This window comes from Rhinolophus hipposideros (assembly GCF_964194185.1).
Source record: "Rhinolophus hipposideros genome assembly, chromosome: 12".
In the NCBI taxonomy this organism is placed as follows: domain Eukaryota; kingdom Metazoa; phylum Chordata; class Mammalia; order Chiroptera; family Rhinolophidae; genus Rhinolophus; species Rhinolophus hipposideros.
The window spans coordinates 33,960,090-33,985,056 of NC_138058.1; the positions used below are offsets into that span (position 1 = coordinate 33,960,090).

At 33.7% G+C, this 24,967-nt stretch overlaps 2 protein-coding genes across 6 annotated transcripts in view; one reads left to right on the top strand and one right to left on the bottom strand.

Moving 5' to 3' along the window:
• The window catches only part of USP34 (ubiquitin specific peptidase 34), a 214,361-nt gene that overhangs the window by 66,613 nt on the left and 122,781 nt on the right, over positions 1-24,967 (top strand). For 3 of the 5 annotated variants that reach the window (XM_081069152.1, XM_081069155.1, XM_081069156.1), the window contains exons 9-18: positions 5,699-5,780; positions 5,968-6,060; positions 13,691-13,816; positions 13,996-14,125; positions 14,588-14,623; positions 14,988-15,118; positions 15,418-16,028; positions 18,491-18,705; positions 22,064-22,179; positions 22,267-22,394. In XM_081069152.1, coding sequence (XP_080925278.1) covers positions 5,699-5,780; positions 5,968-6,060; positions 13,691-13,816; positions 13,996-14,125; positions 14,588-14,623; positions 14,988-15,118; positions 15,418-16,028; positions 18,491-18,705; positions 22,064-22,179; positions 22,267-22,394 — 1,668 coding nt within the window. The remainder of the gene's footprint in view (positions 1-5,698; positions 5,781-5,967; positions 6,061-13,690; positions 13,817-13,995; positions 14,126-14,587; positions 14,624-14,987; positions 15,119-15,417; positions 16,029-18,490; positions 18,706-22,063; positions 22,180-22,266; positions 22,395-24,967) is intronic. The other 2 variants (XM_081069153.1, XM_081069154.1) reach the window with 2 other exon arrangements.
• LOC308505973 (cyclin-dependent kinases regulatory subunit 2-like) lies at positions 9,246-9,485 on the bottom strand (the record flags this gene model as incomplete). Its single annotated transcript, XM_081068826.1, is given in 3 exon segments — positions 9,246-9,337; positions 9,340-9,356; positions 9,358-9,485. Coding segments are annotated over 3 exon segments (237 nt in total).

Sequence of the window (24,967 nt, forward strand, 5' to 3'; positions counted from 1 at the left end):
CACCAAATACAAGAAAGCAACACCAAAAAATAATTTTAATACCCAAATGAGAGCCATGTCTCTTTTTTTCAGAGGAAGTGGGGCAGGGGGTAGAGAGGAAAGGATGCCGATGGCCTGATGGCAATTTTCCATAAGGGAAAAAGCCTCCCTTACATTGCTTTGGTGGAGCTGGGAACTTCAGAACAAATCTTAGTTCTGTGAAGCATCTGTCTTTAAAGGAGTTCTGCAAATGGATTATCGAACAGACTGTTTACCTAAAGTTATATAAGATTTGCATTTAGTCAAACCCTCTGTCTTCTTCCAGTCAAAGGCAAACAGCAAGTCACGTTGCACTGAGTCATTTCTTCTAACGAGAAACTACTCTAGGATACATACACTTGATGCTAATGCCATGCTCTTTTTACCCATTAAAGCAGTTGGTAATAATAATTAAAAAAAGATTCAAGGTTTCAGTACTAGCTAATTCAGTGCAGCGACTTCATAGAATATAACTGCTGTGAGTAACAAGAATTGGCTGTATTGTTTTGTCTTTTTCCCCTTCAATTCTATTGGTTTTTGGTTCATGTATTTTGGGACTTTTTGTTAGGTTCATGTATGTTTATATTTGTAAATGTTCCTGATAGTTTCATCCTTTTATCATTATGAAATGTCCCTCTTTGTTTCTTTAAAACGTTTTTTAGCTTAAAAGTCTTTTTTGTCTGATGTTCGTATAACCACTGTAACTTTATTATGCCTCCTATTTTCATAGCATATCTTTTCCCATCCTCTTACTTCCAACCTATTAGTGTTTTTGGATCTAAAGTATGTCTCTTGGAGGCAGCATATAGTTGGATTAAAAAAATCAAGTTACATTCTCTGCCTTCTGATTGGATTATTTAATCCTTTCTCTTAATGTTTATATATAGTAAGATTTATGTTTCATTTCCTATTGGTTTTCTTTGTATTCTGTCTTTATTCTTTTGCCTTATTTTGCAGCATACCATTTTAAGTCTTTCTTCTCTCTCTCTCTCTCTCTCTCTCTCTCTCTCTCTCTCTCTCTCTTTCTTTCTTTCTTTCTTTCTATGCTTCAAAAATTCTTTTCTTAGTGGTTGCTGAATGGGCTACAATATGCATCTTAATTTATTACTATCGACTTCGGATTAATAGTAACTTAATTCTAGTAAAATATGGAAACATTGCTCCAGTATAGCGTTATTCCTTTTTTTCTGACCAGAAGTCAGCTTTTAATCTTATTGTGGTTACCTTGTATGTATGTGCTTAGTTCTTTTTTTCTTGTTGCTTTCAAGATTTTTCTCTTGGTCTTTGGCTTTTAACAGTTTGACTGGGATGTGTCTAGGTGTGCATTTCCTTGCGTTTATTATCCTGTTGGCATTGTCATTTTTGAATGTGTAGATGAATATTTTTCAAATTTGGGACATTTGGCCATGATTTCTTCAAAATTTTTTCATGCTCCCCCTACTCTTTCTGGGAGTCCCATTATATGTATATTTCCAGAGCCCTGAATGGTTGTTATTGGTAATATTGTCTAATTTTATGGTTTCTCAGTTATAATCACAGTTCTCAGATATCATAAAAGTCACTGGGTGTCCTTTTAATGTCCTTCAAGAAACTGAAGAGATGTAGTTTGTTTTTTAGAATTATTTTTAGTTGAATTATCTTTTTGTATGTTATGCAAATCAGAGAGTTGAGTCATGGAATTTTAGCTTCTGTAGGGCTACCCAGAAATAGGTAAAATATGTCATTAGTAGTTTTATTTTAATGTTTTACCTTTTGAGGTCCATATTATCTAATTCATAGCTTTCTAAAAAAAAAAATCTTTAGAGAAAGTTCTTTTTTTTTTAATTCTTCTATGGATAAACAAAAAAGTTATTTAATCTTTCCAGGTTTTTTTTTTTTTAAGATTTTATTGGGGAAGGGGAACAGGACTTTATTGGGGAACAGTGTGTACTTCCAGGCCTTTTTTCCAAGTCAAGTTGTCCTTTCAATCTTAGTTGTGGAGGGCGCAGCTCAGCTCCAGGTCCCGTTACCGTTTTTCTAGTTGCAGGGAGCACAGCCCACCATCCCTTGTGGGAGTTGAGGAATTGAACTGGCAACCTTGTGGTTGAGAGCCCGCGCTCCAACCAACTGAGCCATTCGGGAGGCAGCTCAGCTCAAGGTGCCATGTTCAATCTTAGTTGCAGGAGGTGCTGCCCACCATCCCTTGCGGGACTCGAGGAATTGAAATAGCAACCTTGTGGTTGAGAGCCGGCTGGCCTATGTGGGAATCGAACCGGCAGCCTTCGGAGTTAGGAGCATGGAGCTCTAACCACCTGAGCCACCGGGCCGGCCCAATCTTTCCAGTTTTTTAAGTGTATAATATATAAAGATGAAAAAATTAGTGATATTTTATCACAAATTCTATTTTGAAACCTATTTTCTACCTATCACTACTTTTTTCATTAAATGTTTTTTCAATAATAGCCACTTAAGTTTTTTTGAAGAAATAGAGAATCTAAATAGGTCTACTTCTATTAAAGAAATTGAATCAACAATTTAACCTTCCAAAACAAAGCACCGGGTCCAGATATGTTCACTTGTGAATTCTACCAAATATTTAGGAAAGAAATTATATCAATTCTCTACAGTTTCTTTCAGAGGATAGAAACAGTGGGAATCCTGCCATATTTATTCTTTGAGGCCATTACCCAAATACCAAAACCAGACAAAGACATTACAAAAAAAGAAAAATACTTACCAGTATTCCTCATGAACATGGATGTAAAAATAGTCACAAAATATTAGCAAATCAAATCTAACAATGTATAAAAAAGAATTGTACTCATTGACCAAATGAGATTTATCTTGCAAAGCTGATTCAACATTTCAGAATCAATTATATCAATGGCTATCTATCATATCATATATCATATCATATCAATAGCTAAAGAAGAAAAACTACAGTCATGTGATTTTTGTGATAGATGCAGAAAAATATTTGATAAAATCACTCATTCGTGATAAAAACTCTCAGTAAAGTTAGAGGGGAACTTCCTCAACTTGGTAAAGGACATCTACAAAAAACCTACAGCTAACATATTACTTAATGATGAGAAACTTAAACCTTTTCCGCTAAGATGAGGAACAAGGAAAGGATGTTCCTCTCACCACTGCTTTTCAATATTTTGCTGGAAGTCTTACCTAATGTGGTAAAGCAAGAAAGGGAAATGAAAGGTATACAGAGTAGGAAGGAAGAAATAAAATTCTTTGATTGCAAATGACATGATCATCTATGTAGAAAATCTGAAAGAACTGACAAACTTGTGTAGCTAATGAGTAATTATAGCAAGGTTATAGGCCATAAAGTTAATGTACAAAAATGAATCGCTTTCCTATATTCCAGCAATCAACAAAAGGAATTTGAAATACGATACCATTTGTATTAGTACTACAGAAATGAAATACTTAGGTATAAATCTAACACAATATGGACAAGATCTATATAAGGAAAATAAAAAACTCTGATCAAAGATACCAAAGAACTAAATGTACAGATATTCCATGTCAAAGGGTAGAAGGATTTAAAATTGTAAAGTTCTTCCCAATTTGATCTATAGAATTAGTGTACTCTCAGTCAAAATCCCAACAAGTTATTTTGAGGCTATCAGTAAACTGATTCTAAAGTTTACACAGAGAGGCAAAAGGCCCAGAATAACTAACACAGTATTGAAAGGGAAAGTACAAAGTTGGAGTCCTGATACTACCCATCTTCAGGAGTTACTATAAATATAGTCAAGACCCGTATAAATATAGTGCACTGATCTTTGACAAAGGAGCAAAGGCAGTACAATGGAGCAAGGAAAATGGAGCATTTTCAACAAATGGTGCTGAACAGTTGGACAACCACATGGAAAAAAAAAGGAATCTAGACACAGACCTTACACCCTTCACAAAAGTTAATTTGAAATAGCTTACACAGTATATCTAAACATAAAATGCAAAACTGTAAAACACCTGGAAGATAACATTGGAGAAAACCTAGATGACATTGGGTATGGCATGACCTTTTGGATACAATGCCATGATACATGAAAGAAAAAACTGATATGCTGAACTTCATTAAAATTAAAAAAACTTCTGCTCTGCTAAAGACAGCGTCAAGAGACTAAGAAGACAAGCCACGTATGGGAGGAAAAATATTTGCAAAAGGCTTTTTTGACAAAAGACTGTTATCCAAAATGTACAAAGAACTCTTAAAACTCAGCAGTTAGAAAACAACAACCTGATTAAAATACATGCCAAGGACTTTACAGACACCTCATGAAAGATATACACATGGCAAATAAGCACATGAAAAGATGTTTCACATCCTCTTTCATCAGGGAAATGCACATTAACGTTACAGTGCAATTCCCTTACACACCTATTAGAATGGTCAAAATCTAGAACACTGATCCCACCATATGCTGACAAGGATGCGGAGAAACAGGAACTCATTCATTGCTGGTGGGAATGCAAGAAGTCACAGCCACTTCAGAAGAGTTTGGCAGTTTCATACAAAACTCAACATGCTTTTACCGCATGACCTGTGCTCCTTGGTAATTACCCAAAGGAGTTAAAAACTTATGTCCACACAAAAGCCTGCACACAGATGTTTATAGCAGAAGGAAGCAATGGCTATTGATAAATGCAACAAATGTGTAAATCTTACGTTGAGTGAAAGAAGCCAGATTAAAAAAAGAATGCATAGTATACATTTTTTTAACATAAAATTCTAGAAAATGAAAACTAATCTATAGTAATAGAAAGCAGGTCCCTGGTTGGGGAGTCGGGTTGTGGGGGCTGGAAAAGGGATGGATTACACAGGGGCATAGAGAAACTTTCTGGGTTGATGTATGTGTTTACCATCTTGATGGTAGTGATGGATTCACAGATGTATATTTAAGCTTGAATTCATCAAACTGTACACTTCAGATATGTTCAGTTTTGTTATATGTCATGTGTATCTCAGAGCTATAAAAGACAATTAATTAACTGGGAAACCCACACTACTGTATTGGTAGAATTAACATAATAGGTTAATTTGTGTGCCAGTGAGTTATTACTCTAAAAGAGAATAGGTTTTACATAGTTCTTAAAAAAAGCATAACCTAAAACTAAAATGAAGGATGAGATGTTGGTAAATGTACCTAAGTTGTTCTGAATGATCACTTGATATATTTGGACCACATTAGTGGAATTTTCATTCAATATCAGGCAGGAGACTTCTAGTTTGGCTTGAAGATAAGTCCTTTTTTCACCATTTTGGTAACCTACTTTCCTCATGTTATCTTACTGTAGAGATCATTATTGGGAAACCGTCCTTGAACGCTTTAGTGTCTACTTTGGAAATTAAAAAGTGGGAAGGCAAAGTCCTTGAGTAGGAAAATAATTCTTTATTTGGTGTTAACACTCGGTGTTCTCACCTCTGTATCTTGCGTTAGTTGTTACCTTGACTTTCCTGGGGTGTTTTTTTTGGTTGTTGTTTTTTGCTTGTTTATGAGGTTAGGTAATTACCATTTCTTTCATTTGTTATTCTTTGTGTAGTCTAAACAGTTAATTGTATATAACCACTTCTTTATAATTTGTATGTGAACGAATTTAGTTTTTCAGTTTTAGCTGTCTTGTAGACATGGGAAAGAAATTATACTAATTTCTAACTATTTTTGTTACTTGATTTTAGGTCCATTGCAAAAGAACTTGCAGACTGGCTTATAAGCAACAGTGTAGTAGAGCATATATTTGGACCAAATTTACATATTGAGGTTTGTGGACGATTATATAACTTCTCTGCTCTATTAAGAGAATATTTTTTAAAATTAATATTTTTTAAAATTTTTAAAAATATATTTGGACCAAATTTACATATTGAGGTTTGTGGATGATTATATAACTTCTCTGCTCTATTAAGAGAATATTTTTAAAAATTAACTATAACTGTTCCTTTTCCAGATTATCAAGCAGTGCCAAGTGATTTTGAATTTTTTAGCAGCAGAAGGGCGATTGAGTACTCAGCATATTGATTGCATTTGGGCTGCAGCACAGGTAATATTAGCAGCTCACATTAAGTGCTTCCTCATTATATGGTCTAAGTGTTTTCCCCCTGTGAGGTAAGTTTTGCTATCACCCCCATTTTATAATTAAAGAAACCAAGACATGCAAAAAGTTCAGAATGGAACCTATGAAGTTTGGCTTCAGAATCCATGACTTGCTACTGTATTACTGGTAAAATTGAAGTGAATGAGTTAAGTCAATTAGAGGTTCTTAATGAAACCATCTTGGTTTATTAACAGACATTTTCCTATTTTTATTTATATAGTAAAGCCTTCTATCTTGAATGTTGTATTGGTATATTTCTTTTCTATTTTTTTTATTAAATTTTTTGAATAGGTGTATATCCATGTGGTTCAAAATCCAAAAAGTAAATATGGAAGAATATGTTATGTTCCTCCCTCCCTCCCCCCCCCATGTCCCTGTCTCCCACACATGCAGTTCTTATTCTTTCAGGTGCATCATGGATTTTCTATACAAATAGCTAATTGTAAACACTGTTCTTCCTTTGTCTTCCTGTTTTCTACAAATGTCACATACTAAATGGACTTGGCTGTTTTTCACTTAATTTATCCTGGAGATTATTCCATATCAATATGTAAAACATTATTTTTAAATTCTACATAGTGTTTCATTACATACATGTACCATAATTTATTTAATCCCCATTTATACGGATCCCCATTCTCAGGCTTTTCTGTTATACACAATGATAAAGTAAGTAGTTTCTGACATAGTCATTTCATCCATGTGCAAAGTTATTATATAGGATAAATTTCTACTTAAAAGTAGAATTGTTAGGTTAAAGCATGTGTGTGGTTTGATAACGGTATGGCAGAAGTACTTTTTTTCCCTTATCCTCAATATAGTGTGTCCTGAAACTTCTTTTTTTTTTTTTTTAATTGGGGAAGGGGAACAGGACTCTATTGGGGAACAGTGTGTACTTCCAGGCCTTTTTTCCAAGTCAAGTTGTCCTTTCAATCTTAGTTGTGGAGGGTGCAGCTCAGCTCCAGGTCCCGTTGCCATTGCTAGTTGCAGGGGGCACAGCCCACTATCTCTTATGGGAGTCGAACCGGCAACCTTGTGGTTGAGAGGATGCGCTCCAACCAACTGAGCCATCGGGAGCTCAGCGGCAGCTCAGCTCAAGGTGCCCTGTTCAATCTTAGTTGCAGGGGGAGCTGCCCACCATCCCTTGCGGGACTCGAGGAATCAAACTGGCAGCCTTGTGGTTGAGAGCCCATTGGCCCATGTGGGTATCGAACCGGCAGCCTTCGGAGTTAGGAGCATGGAGTTCCAACAGCCTGAGTCACCAGGCCGGCCCAATTTTATTTTTTTGTTGTTGTTGCAATTTTATATTTTAATCTTGGATTCATTTGGAATTTATCTTGGTTCAAAGTATCACGTATGTTTCCAACTCTCCTGCCCCCCTTTTGTTAAGTAGTTGTCCCTGATCTGTTTTGTTCAGTAACTCTGCTTTTCTTTACTGATTTGAGATACTAATGTATCTTGACTAGATCAATTTCTGACTTTGCAGACGGACCTATTGTTACACTAGGTGTGATCAAACAATGCGGTGAATGTTAAAAAAAAAAAGTATTACAGTAAAAGACACATTGCCATTAATTTCCCTCAAAATACTCCCCCTCGCTCTGAACACACTTACCCCATCATTCTTGCCACTTTCTAAAGCAGTTCTGGAATCCTCTTTCATGAGTGTCTTTAGTTGTTTTGTCGTGGCTGCCTCAATGTCCTGAATCATTTTGACTTTGGGGAAGAACCAGAAGTTGCCCATTGCCAGATCCAGGGAATAAAGTGTGTGAGGACACATCGTAGTGTTTTTATTTGACAGAAATTGCCATATACCAGAAGCGATATGGTAGGGCTGGCTGGTCTTTTAAAATAATTTTGTCTCATTGATTTTTCCATAATGAATTTTAGCATTGAGTTATTCTTTAAAAATACTGTTTTCAATTTGAGGAGAATTGAAATGCTATCTTTCAATACAAAATATGACATGCCATTTGTTTTCTTTTGTATCATTCGGTATTTCAAAGTTATTTATATATAGATTTTAATTCATGTTAAGCTTATTCTTAGGAATTTTAATTTTTTTTATTTTTACTATTATAATAACAGTTTTCCCCATTATACTTTTGCCCATTATATTTCTATTCCATTATATTTAATGATCACTGCATATATACATAAACTTTATAATATATAAACTTTTTCCATTTTTTGATTAATAGTTGTGTGCCTTGATACTTAATTCTTAAATTGGTTATAATTTTTCAATACATTTTTTACTTTCTGTATTTAATATTGTATACTATACATCACTGTCATTGTAATAAATTGAAGAAGCAATTCATATTGCAGAGTAAAGGTAAATTTTTTTAGAACATTCTGAGCATGTTATTTTTAGTAGATTTTTCATTTTTATTTTGTTCACAGCAAGATCAGCAAAATGTGTTAAGTAGTATAGAGTAAGTAACAGGAATAGTGAAGCATTATTCTTTAAGGAAACTGAGTTCAAATGACTATTGATAATATGGTCTGTTAAAAATTCTAGCATTTTATCCTCATAAAAATTTGAAGTAAATTAAGGGAATAATTTTTAAAATGTGGCATATTCTGTGATAAAGTTTGCAATAACTTAAAAAATCTTTAAAAGATTGTTCAGTAATATAAAATATATTTTAATGGTTATTTTAATTGGGCATTTCTGTGGTTTGTTATTGCTTTACTTGGAATCTATTATAGGTTTAGAATGATCAGGAAATTTTACATTTGAGTTCTTGTCATTCAAGCACCAAATATAACTGCTTTCAGAGTTTCTAGGGTTGGTTGATTTCATATAGTCTTGCCTGAGTCTTTTTTTCCTCCCTTTTGGAATTTTTTTTTTTTTAATGAAACATACAAACTATATTTAACAGAAGTAACAGGTAAAGTCAAATAAGTACTTATGTTAAGAGAAAAACTGACTAGAAGAAATCTTAAACACTTTAGAGTAAGCCACTTACAGTTGAATTTAACTGAGCTCTGTTGCTGTGAAGAATACAGCTCATGCACAAGTATAGATGAACAATTTGTACATTTTTTAAGTATTCACTGAGTACTACCTTATATACACATATACCTTAAATTTGAAAACGATTTACTTGATCCCTAGATATACTTCATTTCTGTTGATCTTTTGGAAAAGGTTGTGTAAAGAGAAGAATATGTGGTTCTGGCTCATGAATCATGTAATGTAAGCAACCTAAACTGATGGGACATCAGGTCTCCTCCTCCTCTTCAGACATCAGATGGGTTTTGGGTGCTTGTTTGAAAAGTTCTCTGGGTAACCTGACAAGCTGGTACTTGTACTGCTGGTTGAAGTACTTGTCAGAGTAGTAGATCTGCTGCTTGTGGACCATCCTGCTAGCAGGTGGGCAGAACACAGGAGCTAGAGATGGTGTGAGAAGAGTGGGGATAGCGGATAAGATGTCTGTATCAGGCCAAGGCAACACTCGATTGTGACCTGGAATAAGTTGTTGCAATTACTGTGCGCACACGTGAGAGAGAGAGAGAGAGAGAGAGAGACAGAGACAGAGAGAGAGAGAGAGAGAGAGAGAGAGAGAGAGAGAGAGAGAGAGAGAGACGCGCTCACATGATTCATCTAGTAGTAATTGGATTGGCCAGTGCTCTATTCATTGTTTGTATCACAACTCTTATAATGGAATCCAAGGAGAAAATAGACAAAGGTGACAAATGGGAAATTAATAGCAAAAGAAGTGCAAATGGCTTATAAATATTTGAAAAATGCTTATCTTTGTTTATAATTAAATGTAGGTTCAAATAACAACATTTTCATGTATTGGGTAATTCTCATTATTTAATAATACACTGTATTGACCAGAGTGTGGTGTAACTTGGGGAACAATAATAGAAATTCTATTTCTGGTAATTTATCTTTAAATAGATGTACATGAAGATGTTAGCTATAGTATTGACTATACAGGCAGATTGGAAATGTTTGTCATTCCTGTAGGACTAATGCAATAAATTTTGCGAAATCCATATACTAGAGCCAGCTCTCTTTTGCTTATTGTTTGAATGGAGTATCTTTTTCCATCCTTTCACTTTTAACATATTTGTGTCTTTGGATATAACATGAATCTCTGTAGACAACATATAGTTGTATCATGTTCTTTTTTAAAAATCCATTTTGCTGTTGTCTTTTGATTGGCAATTTTAAACTATTTATATTTAAAGTAATTATTCAAAGAGGGATTTGTTTTGTACATGTCTTACAGTGTTTTTATCTATCATTTCTTCCATTACTGCCTTATTTTTTGTAATGAAATTTTTGATTCCCTTATTTCCTTTCGTGTATATTCTATAGCTGTTTGGTGTTTAACATGGAAATTATATTTAACATTTTGAAGTTCTAATAATCTAATTTGAATTTATGCCAATTTAAATACCATACAAAAATTCTCTTCCTATACAGCTCCATCCGTTTTTGTTTTTGATATCACACAGATGGCAACTTAGTACATTTTGTGCCCAGTTACTTAGATTAATAATAACTTATTATTTGGCATTTGTCATTTCACTCATGTAGGAAATAAAAAGTGGGATTACAAATAAAAACTACAATAATGCTAACTTTTAATTGTTTATATATTTACCTTTATTAGAAATCTTAATTTCTTCACTGGTCTACCTTTCTTTTATTTCATTCTGAAGGACTTCTTTTAGCATTTCTTGCATGGCAGGTCTAGTTGTAGTGAACTACTTCAGCTTCTGTTTATCTGGGGATGTGTCCTCCCTCTTTTTTTTAATTACATTTTGCCAATTATAGAATTCTCAGTTGAAAATTTTTTTTAACCCTTTGAATATATCAACCCACTTCCCCTGTCTTCCAAGATTTCTGATTAGAAATTGATTGATAATCTTACTGAGTATATGTATCTGGTGAGTTACATATCTGTTGCTGCTTTCAGGATTATTTCATTGTATTTGGCTTTTGACAGTTTGAGTATAATATGTCTTGGTGTAGATCTCTGAGTTTATCCTACTTGGAATTTGTTAAACTTCTTGGATTTTTAGATTCATGTCTTCCATCAAATTGGGGCATTTTCTGCTATTTCTTCAAATATACTTTGTGTTTCTTTCTCTTTTTCTGGGAATCTTACAATGAATACATTTGTAGGATTGGTGGTGTCACACAGGTCCCTTAGACTCTGTTCACTTCATTCTTTTTTCTTTCTGTTCCTTAGAATCAATAATTTCAGTTGTCCTATTTTCAGGTTTGCTTGTTCACATCTGCCTTTGAACCCTCTAGTGTATTTTTCATTGCAATTATTTTACTTTTCAGCTTTCTAATTTCTTTATGGCTCCTTTTTATAATTTCTGCCTTTAATGGTATTCTGATTTTATTCAGGGATTGTTTTTCTGTCTTTGTCCTTTTCTTCCTTTGTCTTTAACATCCTTAGATCGGTTTTTAAGATCTTTGTCTAGTAAGTTCAATGGGTGGCTTTATTTCAGTACATTTCTGTTGATTTATTCATTTGAATAGGCCATACATTCATATTTCTTTTTACATCTTACGGAGTTTGTTTGTTTTGTTGTTGAAAACGGACATTTTAGTTTTGTAATGTGGTAACTCTGGAAACGAGATTGTCCCTCTTCCTTAGAGTTTGCTCTTTTTTTGATTGTTTTAAGGTGTTTCTGTGTTAAGCCTAATGTGAAGGCTTATGATCTTCTCAGGTCTTTTCTGAGCCTGTGTCTTTCCTTTGGAATGTGCAGTGCCTTCCTAATTTCCCCTACATAAATAGTTCAATAAAACTTAAAATCTCCTGGTAGTCACTCTAGCAGCCAGCCTCTGTGCCTGCACCTTACCAATGACATGTAGCAGTCTGCAGTCAGAACATAGAAATTTGTTATTTGGAGGACATTATCATTGCTCATTCTCACTCCAGCAAACTGCGCCAGAATCACATATTGCTGTTCTCACAGCTGCCTGCCTGCCAAGGTCAGGGAGTAGGGAATCTGTGACTGCGCTATCACACTGAGGGCTGGAATTGGCTGATAGTAACTGCAATTTACCAGCTACTTTTCCTTGGAAGTACAAGAGTTCACATTGACTCCAGAGTTTCAGAATAGTTACATTACATAGTTTCTGCCATTACAATTGTTGTATAGGTACACATACGGATTCCTGGCAGTTCCTACTCTGCCATTTTCCCTGACATTCTTTTCCTCTCTCTTCTTTTTGATCAGTGAAGAATCATCTGTGAACTAGCTTTATATTGTCATCTTTACCAGGAGCTCAAGCCATGCAATCTTAATATTTTTTTCTGTACTAGTTTTTGAATTTGCTTTCATAATGTACACCTCTAAAATAGCATCATGTTTTTTTTGCCTCAGTGACAGGAATACATAATTAACTTCAAAGATAACCAATAAGGTATTTCATTATGAAAATTAAACCTATTACGGAAATCCTATTTTATTATTGATTAAATTGGCAGCAAGTCAGAAATTTATCATATACTATGTTTTTATCACATTTTAATTAGGAAAAGTATAATCTATTGATTACTTGCTGGCAGAAAGCAAATACAAACTGTATAGTCTAATTATAATGTTAATACTATATTAAAATTAACATGCTTAGATTATGACCTATTACAATGGTATACTTATAATCGATTTATTTCTTCTTGAAATCAAATATTTTTGGAAATGCTGCAGTTCTTTAGTGGATAATTAGTGGTGTTGATTTAAATAATAATGTTTAAGTAAATAATACAGTTTGTAAGAAGTTGCCCCAATATAGAGGGATTTCTTTAATGTTATTTTATTCCTTTTATTTCACCTCTTTCAAAATTAAGTTGTGTATATTTACCTTGATAAGGGAAGCAGTAAAAGAGAGTTCGTTTGATTTACACCTGAAAATATAAAATTTAAAGTTTTAGAATAATCTACCCTCCTTACAGACTTCTATGTATTGAATATAAGTAGGATATCTCAACTTTTAACTGTTTGGAGCTCTCTAATTGAGAGTTACTGACCTCGTCATATTTGTTGCTGTATCTTGATTTAACAGTTAGCAGCTTTATGGTTGTAAAGATTAATTTACATAACATTGTAATATTTAGTCATATTTTTATAAATATACTTTTACTGAAACAGTACTTAATTGGTTTTTCTCTTAATTGTAATTTATTTTAATTGTAATTGCTAACATTTTAATTTATTTAATTTGTTTTTATATTAATGATATGTACATACATTTAATTGGAATCTTCTTTATACTTAGATTTCAGAAACTGTATTTATTGCAGCCTTCCTCTTATGGTTAGAAAATTAAGCTTGTCATTTGTTTAGATAAGATAAAGTTCTGCTTAAGTGGAATATTTTCATAATTTTGTGTACTGCCATTTATGATATTTGGTAATTAGAACTTTACTGACATTAAAAAATATTAGTGAACCAGCCACGTTGACTTTTTTTTTTTTGGCTTTTAAAACTATATGAATTAATTTAAAAAAAAACTTTACAACTTTTTTGCTACCAGTTTATTTATGTAATGTAATTATTTTTGACTATTGTCTCTACCTTTATTTTGTAGTTGAAACATTGTAGTCGGTATATACATGACTTATTTCCTTCACTCATCAAGAATTTGGATCCAGTACCACTTAGACATCTCCTTAATCTGGTCTCAGCTCTTGAGCCAAGTGTTCATACTGAACAGGTAATTCATTCAAAACATAATGCTAGTTATTTTTTTAACGTGAAAATTTATTGGTGATTCACATAGTTTAACTTGTAGTTTATTACTGTTAGCATTTCAGTTAGGCAGAAGGATGTTAAATTTGTTATGATGTTGCCTAAAACCTGTAATGTCAACCTTTCTTTTCTTTTTTTTTTAAGACGTTGTACTTGGCATCGATGTTAATTAAAGCATTATGGAATAATGCACTAGCAGCTAAGGCTCAGCTATCTAAACAGAGTTCTTTTGCATCTTTATTAAATACAAATCTTCCCATTGGAAATAAGAAAGGTTAGTAAAGTGTAATGTATTTTTTGAAGTAAGTTGCTCAAAGTTTATAACTCAAATTTGAAGTAATTTCTAAGTAATTTCAGGTCAACCTTAATTTCAAAATAAGTTTGAGATGGGTGTTACAGTGTTTATGAAAAAGTTAATAAATTGGGGTTAGCTCGTCTTTTTTGGCTATCATTTCATGTGTTTTTATATGTGCTTTTACATGTATATAGCTTTCCAGGACTTTCTAAGACTTTATCAACTTTACCCCAGTTTTTGTCTCCTGACATCATATACTACTCTTTTCTTAGGCTTTTTTGTGCAGGCACCCACAATTACTGCTGCAGGTGGTGGGACTTGCATACTTGCAGATTTCCCTTCTGTATCTTACTGATTATGTAATAAGAACAACTGATATGCTATCCCTAAGAAGTTAAGTCATTTAGAATATTTCCCTCCTGTTTTTTCCTTTTTCTTCAGAAGAAGAAGAGCTCAGAAGAGCAGCTCCATCACCTTGTAAGTTGAGTCTTAGAAATGCATGGCAAGATGACTTATACTTTTGTATTGATCATCATTAGAGTTCATTAATTTTATATATTTATATCAGAGTCATAAAGTGCATTTTGAACAGAAGATGTAAACCCTTAACTAGTTATCCAGCTTACTTAGCCTTCTTGTTGAAACCATTAGTATCTTGACTTAATTGAAATTGTGTATGTCCTCTGTAGAATTAATTGGCAAATGTTAATATATTTACTGATCATATTTTAGCTACTTGGCATAAAGCTTTGTTAAATCAAAGATTCAACGGACTATATCATTCTGACAGATCCATGTTAATACACATTAGAAGTAAAACAAAAAAATCTATTTAATATAGGGTCACCTGCAGCTAGTCCTCAAAGCAGTGATAACAGTGATACCCATCAAAGTGGAGGCAGTGACATTGAAATGGATGAACAACTTATTAATAGAACCAAACATGTGCAACAGCGACTTTCAGACACGGAGGTATGAAAATAGATGTCCTCCCCTGCCACCCCCGACCCAAATTGATTTTTGGGTTTCTTCCATGTTTATTCTTTGAACTGGGAATATAAACATGATCTATGCTCAGGTATAATCTCTCTTTTAAGTAAAGTAGTATTATTGAGGTCCTTTTCTTTGAGCTTTTAATTCCATTTTGTATTGTTCAAAGGAATATTTCAAAGACTGTGGCAGCCTCTTGAAAAATAGCGTGTTAAATAAAGTCAGTTACTTTTTCTTACTAGTTTAAATATTTATTTAGATCTATTTGTTTCTAAATACAGGAATCCATGCAGGGAAGTTCTGACGAAACTGCCAACAGTGGTGAAGATGGAAGCAGTGGTCCTGGTAGCAGTAGTGGGCATAGTGATGGATCTAGCAATGAGGTGAATTCTAGCCATGCAAGCCAGTCAGCTGGGAGCCCTGGCAGTGAGGTACAGTCAGAAGACATTGCAGATATTGAAGCCCTTAAAGAAGAAGATGAAGATGATGATCATGGTCATAATCCTCCTAAAAGCAGTTGTGGTACAGATCTTCGGAACAGAAAGTTAGAAAATCAAGCAGGCATTTGCTTAGGGGAATCCCAAGGCCCATCAGAAAGAAGTGGAACAAGCAATGGAACAGGAAAGGACCTGGTTTTTAACACTGAGTCAATGCCATCAGTAGATAATCGAATACGAATGCTAGAGGCCTGTTCACACTCAGAAGATCCAGAACATGATATTTCAGGGGAAATGAATGCTGCTCATATAGCACAAGCATCTCAGGAATCTTGTATTACACGCACTGGGGACTTTCTTGGTGAGACCATTGGGAATGAATTATTTAATTGTCGGCAGTTCATTGGTCCACAGCATCACCACCACCATCACCACCATCATCATCACCATGATGGGTAAGTCTAAACAGCTTATATTTCCTTTAGGAAAGTAATTATAGCCTGTATTTATTTAGTTGCAGTCTATTCTGCATTGGTGCTGTCCAATAGGAATATAATGTAAACTATAAATGCATGTCACAAATATGTAACTTTTAATTTTCTAGTGGTCACATTTTAAAAAGCAAAATGAAATAGGAGAGATTAATTTTAATTATAAAATTTATTTAAAGCAGTGTTATTTAAAACATCTCCACATGTAATTAGTATAAAAATTAATTTTTTTTTTTTACTAAGTCTTCAATATTCACTGTGTATTTTATATTTATACCACATCTCAGTTTAGACCAGCCACTTTTTACATGTGTAGTGACCACTTGTGACTAGTGGCTATCAACACAGATCTAGCTTCGCTCCTTGTAATAATTGCTTAAAAGCAGGTATAGGGGTGGCGGGATGGCTCAGTTGGTTAGAGCACGAGCTCTGAACAACAAGGTTTCTGGTTCGATTCCTGCATAGGATGGTGGGCTGCGCCCCCTGCAACTAAAGATAGAAAACGGGGACTGGACTTGGAGCTGAGCTGCGCCCTTCACAACTAGATTGAAGGATAATGACTTGGAGCTGATGGGCCCTGGAGAAACACACTGTTTCCCAATATTCCCCAATAAAATAAAATAAAAAAGAATAAATAAAAGCAGGTATAAGGTTGCTTTTGGAAATTTTCAAGTGTGATCATAAGGGGGAGATTTTACACACATCATCATTTTAGGATATTCATAAGGATAAAGCCTCAGTAGAAAGCTTTTTGATTATCTGAAATATGCCTGTAGTATTTAACAGTAAGTGATTCTGTCACAAATACACCTATAGTATTTAATAGTAAGTGATTAGTGTTATGTACTTAATTTTTCTTTTCATCATTTTCTCATCTATAAAGTAGAAACAGTAGTACCTATCTCAGTTTATTATGAGAATTTCATAGGCTAATATGATTGGCATATAATAAGAGCTCAGTAAATGGTAGTTGCTCTTATTACAAGTAGTAATATTTGAATTGATGATGAAATATGAGTATGTGGTTTTTCAGGATGAGTTTTCTTAGACTTGACACTTTGCCAGGCTTTTCAGAATTCAATATGGTTGGGAGAACTACATATATATATAACTACTTTATTTTTTTTTTTGGTCTTTTTATTCTTATCAAGTTTAAGGTAATGTTTCTCAACCTTGGCAGCATTGACATTTTGGGCCAGATAATTTTGTTTTTAATTTGTAGCAATATGAACAATGACCTGTGTATTGCATAATGTTTAGCAGCATCCCTAGCCTATATCCCTAAATGATAGCATCTCTTAAGTTTGGATAACTAAAAATGGCACTAGACATTGTAGATGTCCCTCCCAGGGACCAAAATCACCTCTGTTTGAGAACCAGTAATTTAGGTTCTGACATAGATAAGCACATTCAAAGTTTTCCGTAGGATAACTTATACTGAAGATAAAGCAATTAGTTTATAAAACTGAGGAGAAATATATTCAGTTTATCACATTGCAAATCTCTTTTAGTCTTCTAATCCACATCAACCTCCTACCCCACAAGATCTAATGATTTAATTCTTTTAAAAAAATTTTTATTGGGGAATATTGGGGACCAGTGTGTTTGTCCAGGGCCCGTCAGCTCCAAGTCGTTGTCCTTCAGTGTAGTTGTGGAGGGCGCAGCACCGCTCTAAGACCAGTCCCCGTTTTCTATCTTTAGTTGCAGGGGGCGCAGCCCACCATCCCATGTGGGAATTGAACCGGCAACCCTGTTGTTGAGAGCTCTGCACTCTAACCAACTGAGCCATCCGGTCGCCCCTGATTTAATTTTTTATGTTGCCACTTTTCCATAATTTTTGCGAATGGTACTACTAGTAAATCTCTTGAGTCAGTCCTGAACTTTTCTTCTTCATGTGTTTTTCATTCTTTTGTCTTTACATCTTTAGGGTACCCAGTATGGTATGTTTTAGAAGTGAGTGCTTAATAGGTGTTTATGGAATTCAAAGTCCCCTAATTAATATTAACCACATTTAGATTGTAGCCTTAAATTGAAATATCTTCCTGGTAGCTACCTCATTTGATTTTGTAGTTATATGAATAAATGTAAACAAATTTTAAGGTTCACATTGTGATTTGAGTTTATAAAATAATTATGTAACAGTAAGTTTCTGGTCTTCTCTGAAATTATTCTCTCTGAAGTTGTTTTAGTGAAGTGTGTTGATGGGCCAGATAAGGTGGGTATATTGTAAAATTAATAATATAGTTCTGATATTGTGGGCTTTTTAGTTTTTGTAAAGCTTTCAACATTCTGTATTGTTAGTAAAAGCAAATGTAACTTTGTTTTTAAGTGTGTTGTAACGTGCCAAATGTTTCAAGAGATATTTTTCGTTCTTCACAAACTGTTTAAACATGTAATTAGTTACTTTGTGCTCTTCTGTGTTACAGGCATATGGTCGATGATATGCTTAGTGCAGATGATGTCAGTTGTAGTAGCTCCCAGGTCAGTGCAAAATCAGAAAAAAATATGGCTGATTTTGATGGCGAAGAATCTGGGTGTGAAGAGGAGCTAGTTCAGATTAATTCACATGCAGAGCTAACATCTCATCTCCAACAACATCTTCCCAATTTAGCATCTATTTACCATGAACATCTTAGTCAAGGTAAGGTTCTGTATTAAGTAAAATATATTACTTTATTTAAAGCAGGAATAATTTATATTGTTAAAACAAATCAAACGGTAATGTTATGATACTTAAATGTTTTTGCCAAGTAACTTTCATATGGTAGTGTTTTCTTTCTAAGGGAATGCAATTATTATGAATACTCCATCATGAACATAAAAGCTGCAGTTCCATCAAGAGATATTTAGCCAGTAGAGGAAATATAAAAATATGTCTAAATATTATAGCTTTGTATTTTAGAAAATACACGGCTTTTTTAGATTTTTATATTCAGAAATCTTAGGATCTAAAAGTAGGAGATTACACAGGATCACATATTATATGATTCCATTTATATGAAATGTTTAAAATAGGCACGTTGTAGAGACAGAGCATAGGTTAGTGGTTGCTTGGGTGAGGGAGAGTTGGGGTGAAATAGGAAGGGTGACTGCTAAAGGGCAAGGTGTTTCTTTCAGCTGGGATGATGAGATGTTCAAAAAATGATGGTTCTAATTGCACTGAATAAGTCTAACAAAGTAATAGGATATGAGCAGATTTGGAGGGATGGAGCTTAGAGAAAGTAAAAGAAGAGTAGGAAAAAAAGGAAGAAAAAATTAAGGGAGAAAAAAATATTTTTAGAATTGGCAATTTAGAAGTCTGTACCCCACCTCTTGCTTGGTTAACTATTATCAGCACGTGCTAGTCTAGGAAGTGGGTTTTGGGATATCGTATATTGCAAACTAAACCTGATCTATTAGATTTATTCTAAAAGGTCATCCGTGATAAGACTTGGAGACACAGCTTGTGGACCTTGGCAACAACTTATTGATACCTGTACATAATCTAGATAAGGTTATCTAGTTTTTTAAATTGTGTTATTTTGGTTGTTGAGAAATGAATAGGTTAAGATTGAGATCATTTGAATTTGACACCATTATTATTAAATTTTGACCATTCTTCTATTCTTATTTTTTTTTCTTTTATTCAGTATTGTACATATTTTTTATTAATGCTATATGAAGTTAGAAGTTGAGCAAAATTATTAAATGTATTAATGCTCTCCAAATCTACGTGGTATTAACTATGTATTTAATACTCTAAAGAACTTCCAACATGGTAAGACAAGCAATTCAATTTAGAAATGGGAAAAAGATTTGAAAAGTTAATTATAAAAGAAGATATAGAAATGGTCAATAAATATACGAAAAAATGCTCAATATCTGTAGTCATCTGGAAAATGCAAATTAAAACCAGAATATGATACTACTACCCAGCTACTGGAATGGGTGAAATTAAGGCCTAATGATAATGAACGATGCCAAGGATGTAGAGCAACTAGAACTCTCATACATTGCTGTTGAAGTGTATAAAATAGTATAACCAACTTGGGGAACTGTTTTGTCAGTTGCTTATAAAGTGAAACGTGTACCTACCATATGACCCAGTAATTCCTGTTCTAATTATTTATCCAAGAGAAATGAAAACATGCTCACAAAAAGATGTGTACATGAATGTTTATACTTGCTTCATTCATAAGAGCCTCAACTGGAATTAACTGGTAGATAAACAAATTGTGGTATATTGACAGAGTGAAATACTACTTATCAATAAAAAGGAAAAAACTGTTGATAAAATGCAACACCATGGATGAATATCAGAAAACATAATTTTAAGCAAATGAAGCTAGAAAGGAATACATACTGTATATAATGTATGTGCAGTTCTAGAATATTTAAAAGTAATTTATAGTGGTTGAAATCCGGTCAATGGTTACCTGAGATTTGGAGGTGGGGATTGATCATAAAAGGTCACAAGGAAACTTTTTGGGGTGATAGAAATGTTCTGCATCTTGTGTATTATATTTTAATAAAATTAATTTTAAAAAGTAAATACAAACCAAAAATATAAAAGAGCGAAAATTTCAAGCCACAGACTAGGAGAAATAATTTGCAAGTTCTATTTCTAGTAAAGGGCTTGTATCTAGAATATATAAGAACTTTTACAACTCAGTTTTAAGACATGTTAATTAAAAATGGGAAATGATTTATTTCACCAATGAAGGTACATAAATGGCAGTAAGCAGCTCAACATCATTAGTTATTAGGAAAATGCAAATAACCAAGAGATTCCATTGCATAATTATGACATGGTTAAAATTACAGAGCAATGTGTTGGGGAGGGTGCGGAGGAGCAGGAACTCTTACTGTAATATACTGCTGGTGGGAATGAAATGGCACAGCCACGTTAGAAAAATTTGGTGCTTTCTTCCTGTTAAACGTACATTTACCTTATGACTCAATAATTCCACTCCTAAGTATTTACCTAAGAGAAAAGAAAGTATATGTCCATACAACGACTTATTACACAGCTGTTTAGGGAAGCATTTATTCACATTAGCCAAAAATTGGAAACTATCCAAATGTCCACTAACTGGTGAATGTAAACAAAATGCAATATTTCCACATGTGGAATATTATTCTGTAATTAAAAGGAACACACTACCAATACATGCTTCAACATGGATGAACCTCAAAAAACATTTTGCTAAGTGAAAAAAAGTCAAACATAAGACTCTACACAATGTATGATCCCATTTAACATGAAATTTCCAGAAAAGGGTAATTTATGGGGATGGCAAAACAGAGTAGGGCTAGGGAATAGAGGTAGGGATTAATTAGGTATGCTTTTGGGTGGTGAATGCTTTTGGGTGGTGAAAGTGTTCTAAAATTGTATTGTAGTGATGGTTGCATGATTCTCATTTTAATGAAATCAGTGTATGTACAATCCAGTAAGGAAATTTCATGGTAAAGCGGTTTAAAAAGACAAAAACAAAGAAGCGTTTTTCCTTATTAATATAACAGAACTAATTTATTTAGCCCGGTACTCAGAAAGTCTGAATTATAGTAAAATCTTTGAATTTAATTGGATGTTTTGGGTAAATAATCTCCAGTTCAATTAAAACACTTTTTTAAAATGTAGGAATATCAGTGACTATCCAGAAGGTCATTTAGAGGAATGTTTCTTAACTATAGACTTATTTCACATAAATTGTCTTCTTTATGCTTATTTTGGGTTTTAGATATTTATATACAGTTCTCTTGACATTTGAAAAACATTAATCAATTAATTAGAAATAGTGAAGAGACTGAAAAAAACATTTTTCACTTTAGTCTTATCAAACTTTAAACAATATTCTTTGCCATTCTTAAAGCAACTATTGTGCTAATCTTGTATTTTTTTTTTGATGTAAGAAGAGATTTAGTATACTTTTGATTTGTTTACTTTGTGAATGCTATAATTCACTTAACATTTGAGTCAGCTGTGTTCCTCTATAGTGTGTTATATTTTGCCCCCTCAGGACCTGCAGTTCATAAACATCAATTTAACAGTAATGCTGTGACAGACATTAATTTGGATAACGTTTGCAAGAAAGGAAATACTTTGTTGTGGGATATAGTCCAAGATGATGATGCGGTAAGTTATTCACTAGAGCCAAAAGACTAAAAAGAATTACAGTATAATGCAATCAGGATAAACAGTAACTTTATGTATTTTTTGTAGGTTAATCTTTCTGAAGGATTAATAAATGAAGCAGAGAAACTTCTCTGTTCCTTAGTATGTTGGTTTACGGATAGACAGATTCGAATGAGATTCATTGAAGGTTGCCTTGAAAATTTAGGAAACAACAGGTAAATAGGAATTTTAAAAACTTTTATAAAAAGTTTATTTTGTGTATTGCCTAGGTGTCATGAATTTATAGCATTTAATGTACTATTATCAATCCTTTTCTCATTATACTTGTGGTTTTCATATTAGGTTTAAAGACTTCCCTCCCAGGGTTCATATTTTATCACGTCGCCTTTTTATTTTCAGCACTTTCTTGGCACTCTTTTTTTTTTTTTTTAAAGGTTTTATTGGGGAAGGGGAATAGGACTTTTATTGGGGAACAGCGTGTACTTCCAGGACTTTTTTCCAAGTCAAGTTGTTGTCCTTTTGATCTTAGTTGTGGAGGGTGCCGGTCAGCTTCAAGTTGTTGTCCTTTCAGTCTTAGTTGTGGAGGGCGCAGCTCAGCTCCAGGTCTAGTTGCCGTTGCTAGTTGCAAGGGGCACAGCCCACCATCCCTTGCAGGAGTTGAAACCCGCAACCTTGTGGTTGAGAGGACGCTCTCCAACCAACTGAGCCATCCGGGAGGCAGCTCAGCTCAAGGTGCTGTGTTCAATCTTAGTTGCAGGGGGCACTGCCCAACATCCCTTGCGGGACTTCAGGAATTGAACTGGCAACCTTGTGGTTGAGAGCTCACTGGCCCATGTTGGAATCGAACCGGCATCCTTTGGAGTTAGGAGCATGGAGCTCTAACCGCCTGAGTCACCGGGCGGGCCCCCTTGGCACTTGATTAGATCCCCTACGACAGAAACGAATAATAATAATACGTATTCTCTTTTTGATTCTGAGAACATAGTGGTGATTACTCTCTGTTCAAATTACAGTTAAATGTACTTGACCTGTTTCATATTATCTATAAAGGAAGCTAAATGAGATCAGTTAAACTTAAGCTGAAATATAAACATTTTAATAATGGCATTCATTGTTCTTTCATCTGGATGGATCATTTGTGTCTTAACTTATGTAGTGTATAAAGAATTAGGCTAGTGTTATTTCTCTAGTTTGAATTCTATCGTATTTATAGTCTTATCGGGTCTCATGGTTACAAGTTTCTTGATTTTTTCATTTCTGTTTCATTGTACAATTTTAGGTTTTCCTTGTCTTACAATGCTTTGATAATGTTTCATTCTCTGGCACAGTGAATTCAAGTATTAGTTGAATATGTTATTTATATTAATGTTTTCAGTTTATCTTTGCTCACACCTGATATAAATGTCTAATTTTACTGAATACTTAAGTGCTTCAAAATATATATATATTTTTTTACCTAATTGAATGAAAAAATATGTGCAATATTTTCTATTTTTGGTTTTTAAAGGGCTGTAATTTGAACAATCACAATGAAAAAAATTGCTTGTTAATGCCGGTATGGGAAAATCCTAATAAACCTCTGTTAGTGGATCAGTTGCCTCTCTGGCATATATTGTTTAAAAGGAATGCTTTTATGCTGGATGATGTTTCATTGTTTACATAGGTATTATAGCAATTAATTTTAAAATAATGTCTTTTAAAAAGTTTCATGACACCACCGAACATTTTTTTAAAGTGGTTATATCAATTTATGTTTCTCATATGTGCATCTGCATATCTCTGGCCCAGCAATTCCATTGCTAAATGTGGGCTCTAAAGAAATACATCAAGATGGTTACCAGAAGACACACTCAAGAATGTTCATAATAGCCCTATTCAAAATGACTAAATATTCTTTGTATAGGTATCCTAATGTCTGAAAAGAGTAGGAAGGAAAATCAAATTTCGGACTGTTGAATGAAATAATGTATAGCAATAACAGTAAATGAACTGCAACTGCACAGAATAGTATGGCTGAATCTCACAAACATAATGTTGAGTGAGAGAAGCTAAATCTATATTACTCCAGTTTTAGAATGTTTAAAAACAGGAAACCTTAGTAGTCGGGATAATGGTTACTCTTGGGTTGTTCATGACTGGAAAGGCGCACGAGGGAGGCTTAGGTGTGTCAATAAGATTTAGTTCTTGACGGGAGTGCCGGTTGCACAGGTATGTTTAGCTCCAAATATTTTGAACTGTCACTTAGATTTATATATGTTCTTGCATGTATATTATACTTCATTAAAAAAACCATGTGAAAGATGAAATACCATGTTATCAACGATTATATAATGATATGGGTATGTACTCAACGTCCATCTATTCAAAAGATTGCAAGTAACATGTGAGACTGTAAAATGGTTATTTATGGTAGGATTGAGTTTTTTTTTTTCTTTTGACTTTTCTGTTTTCCAGTTTTTCCACCATGAACATAGTTTATTTCTCTTATAAGGGACAGTAGGAAAACTTAAACTTAAAACGGACAGTAGGAAAAATCTGTATATGAAAGAAAAATCTTAGTAGGAGTGAAAATTGTCAGTCTTAATTTTTTTTATTAAGCTTGAATTTGTCGACCCCCAAATTATTTAAAGATGGAGCATTTTTCATTTGGGGTAATCCCTGTACCCTAATCAGTTACTAAGTGATTTACTGACTAGCTAGTAAACATAACTATTATGTTGAAATTAATTTTGCCCTCAAACTTTACTCCTCAGAGGATTGCTGTTATTATGCTAATCTTACTACAAAA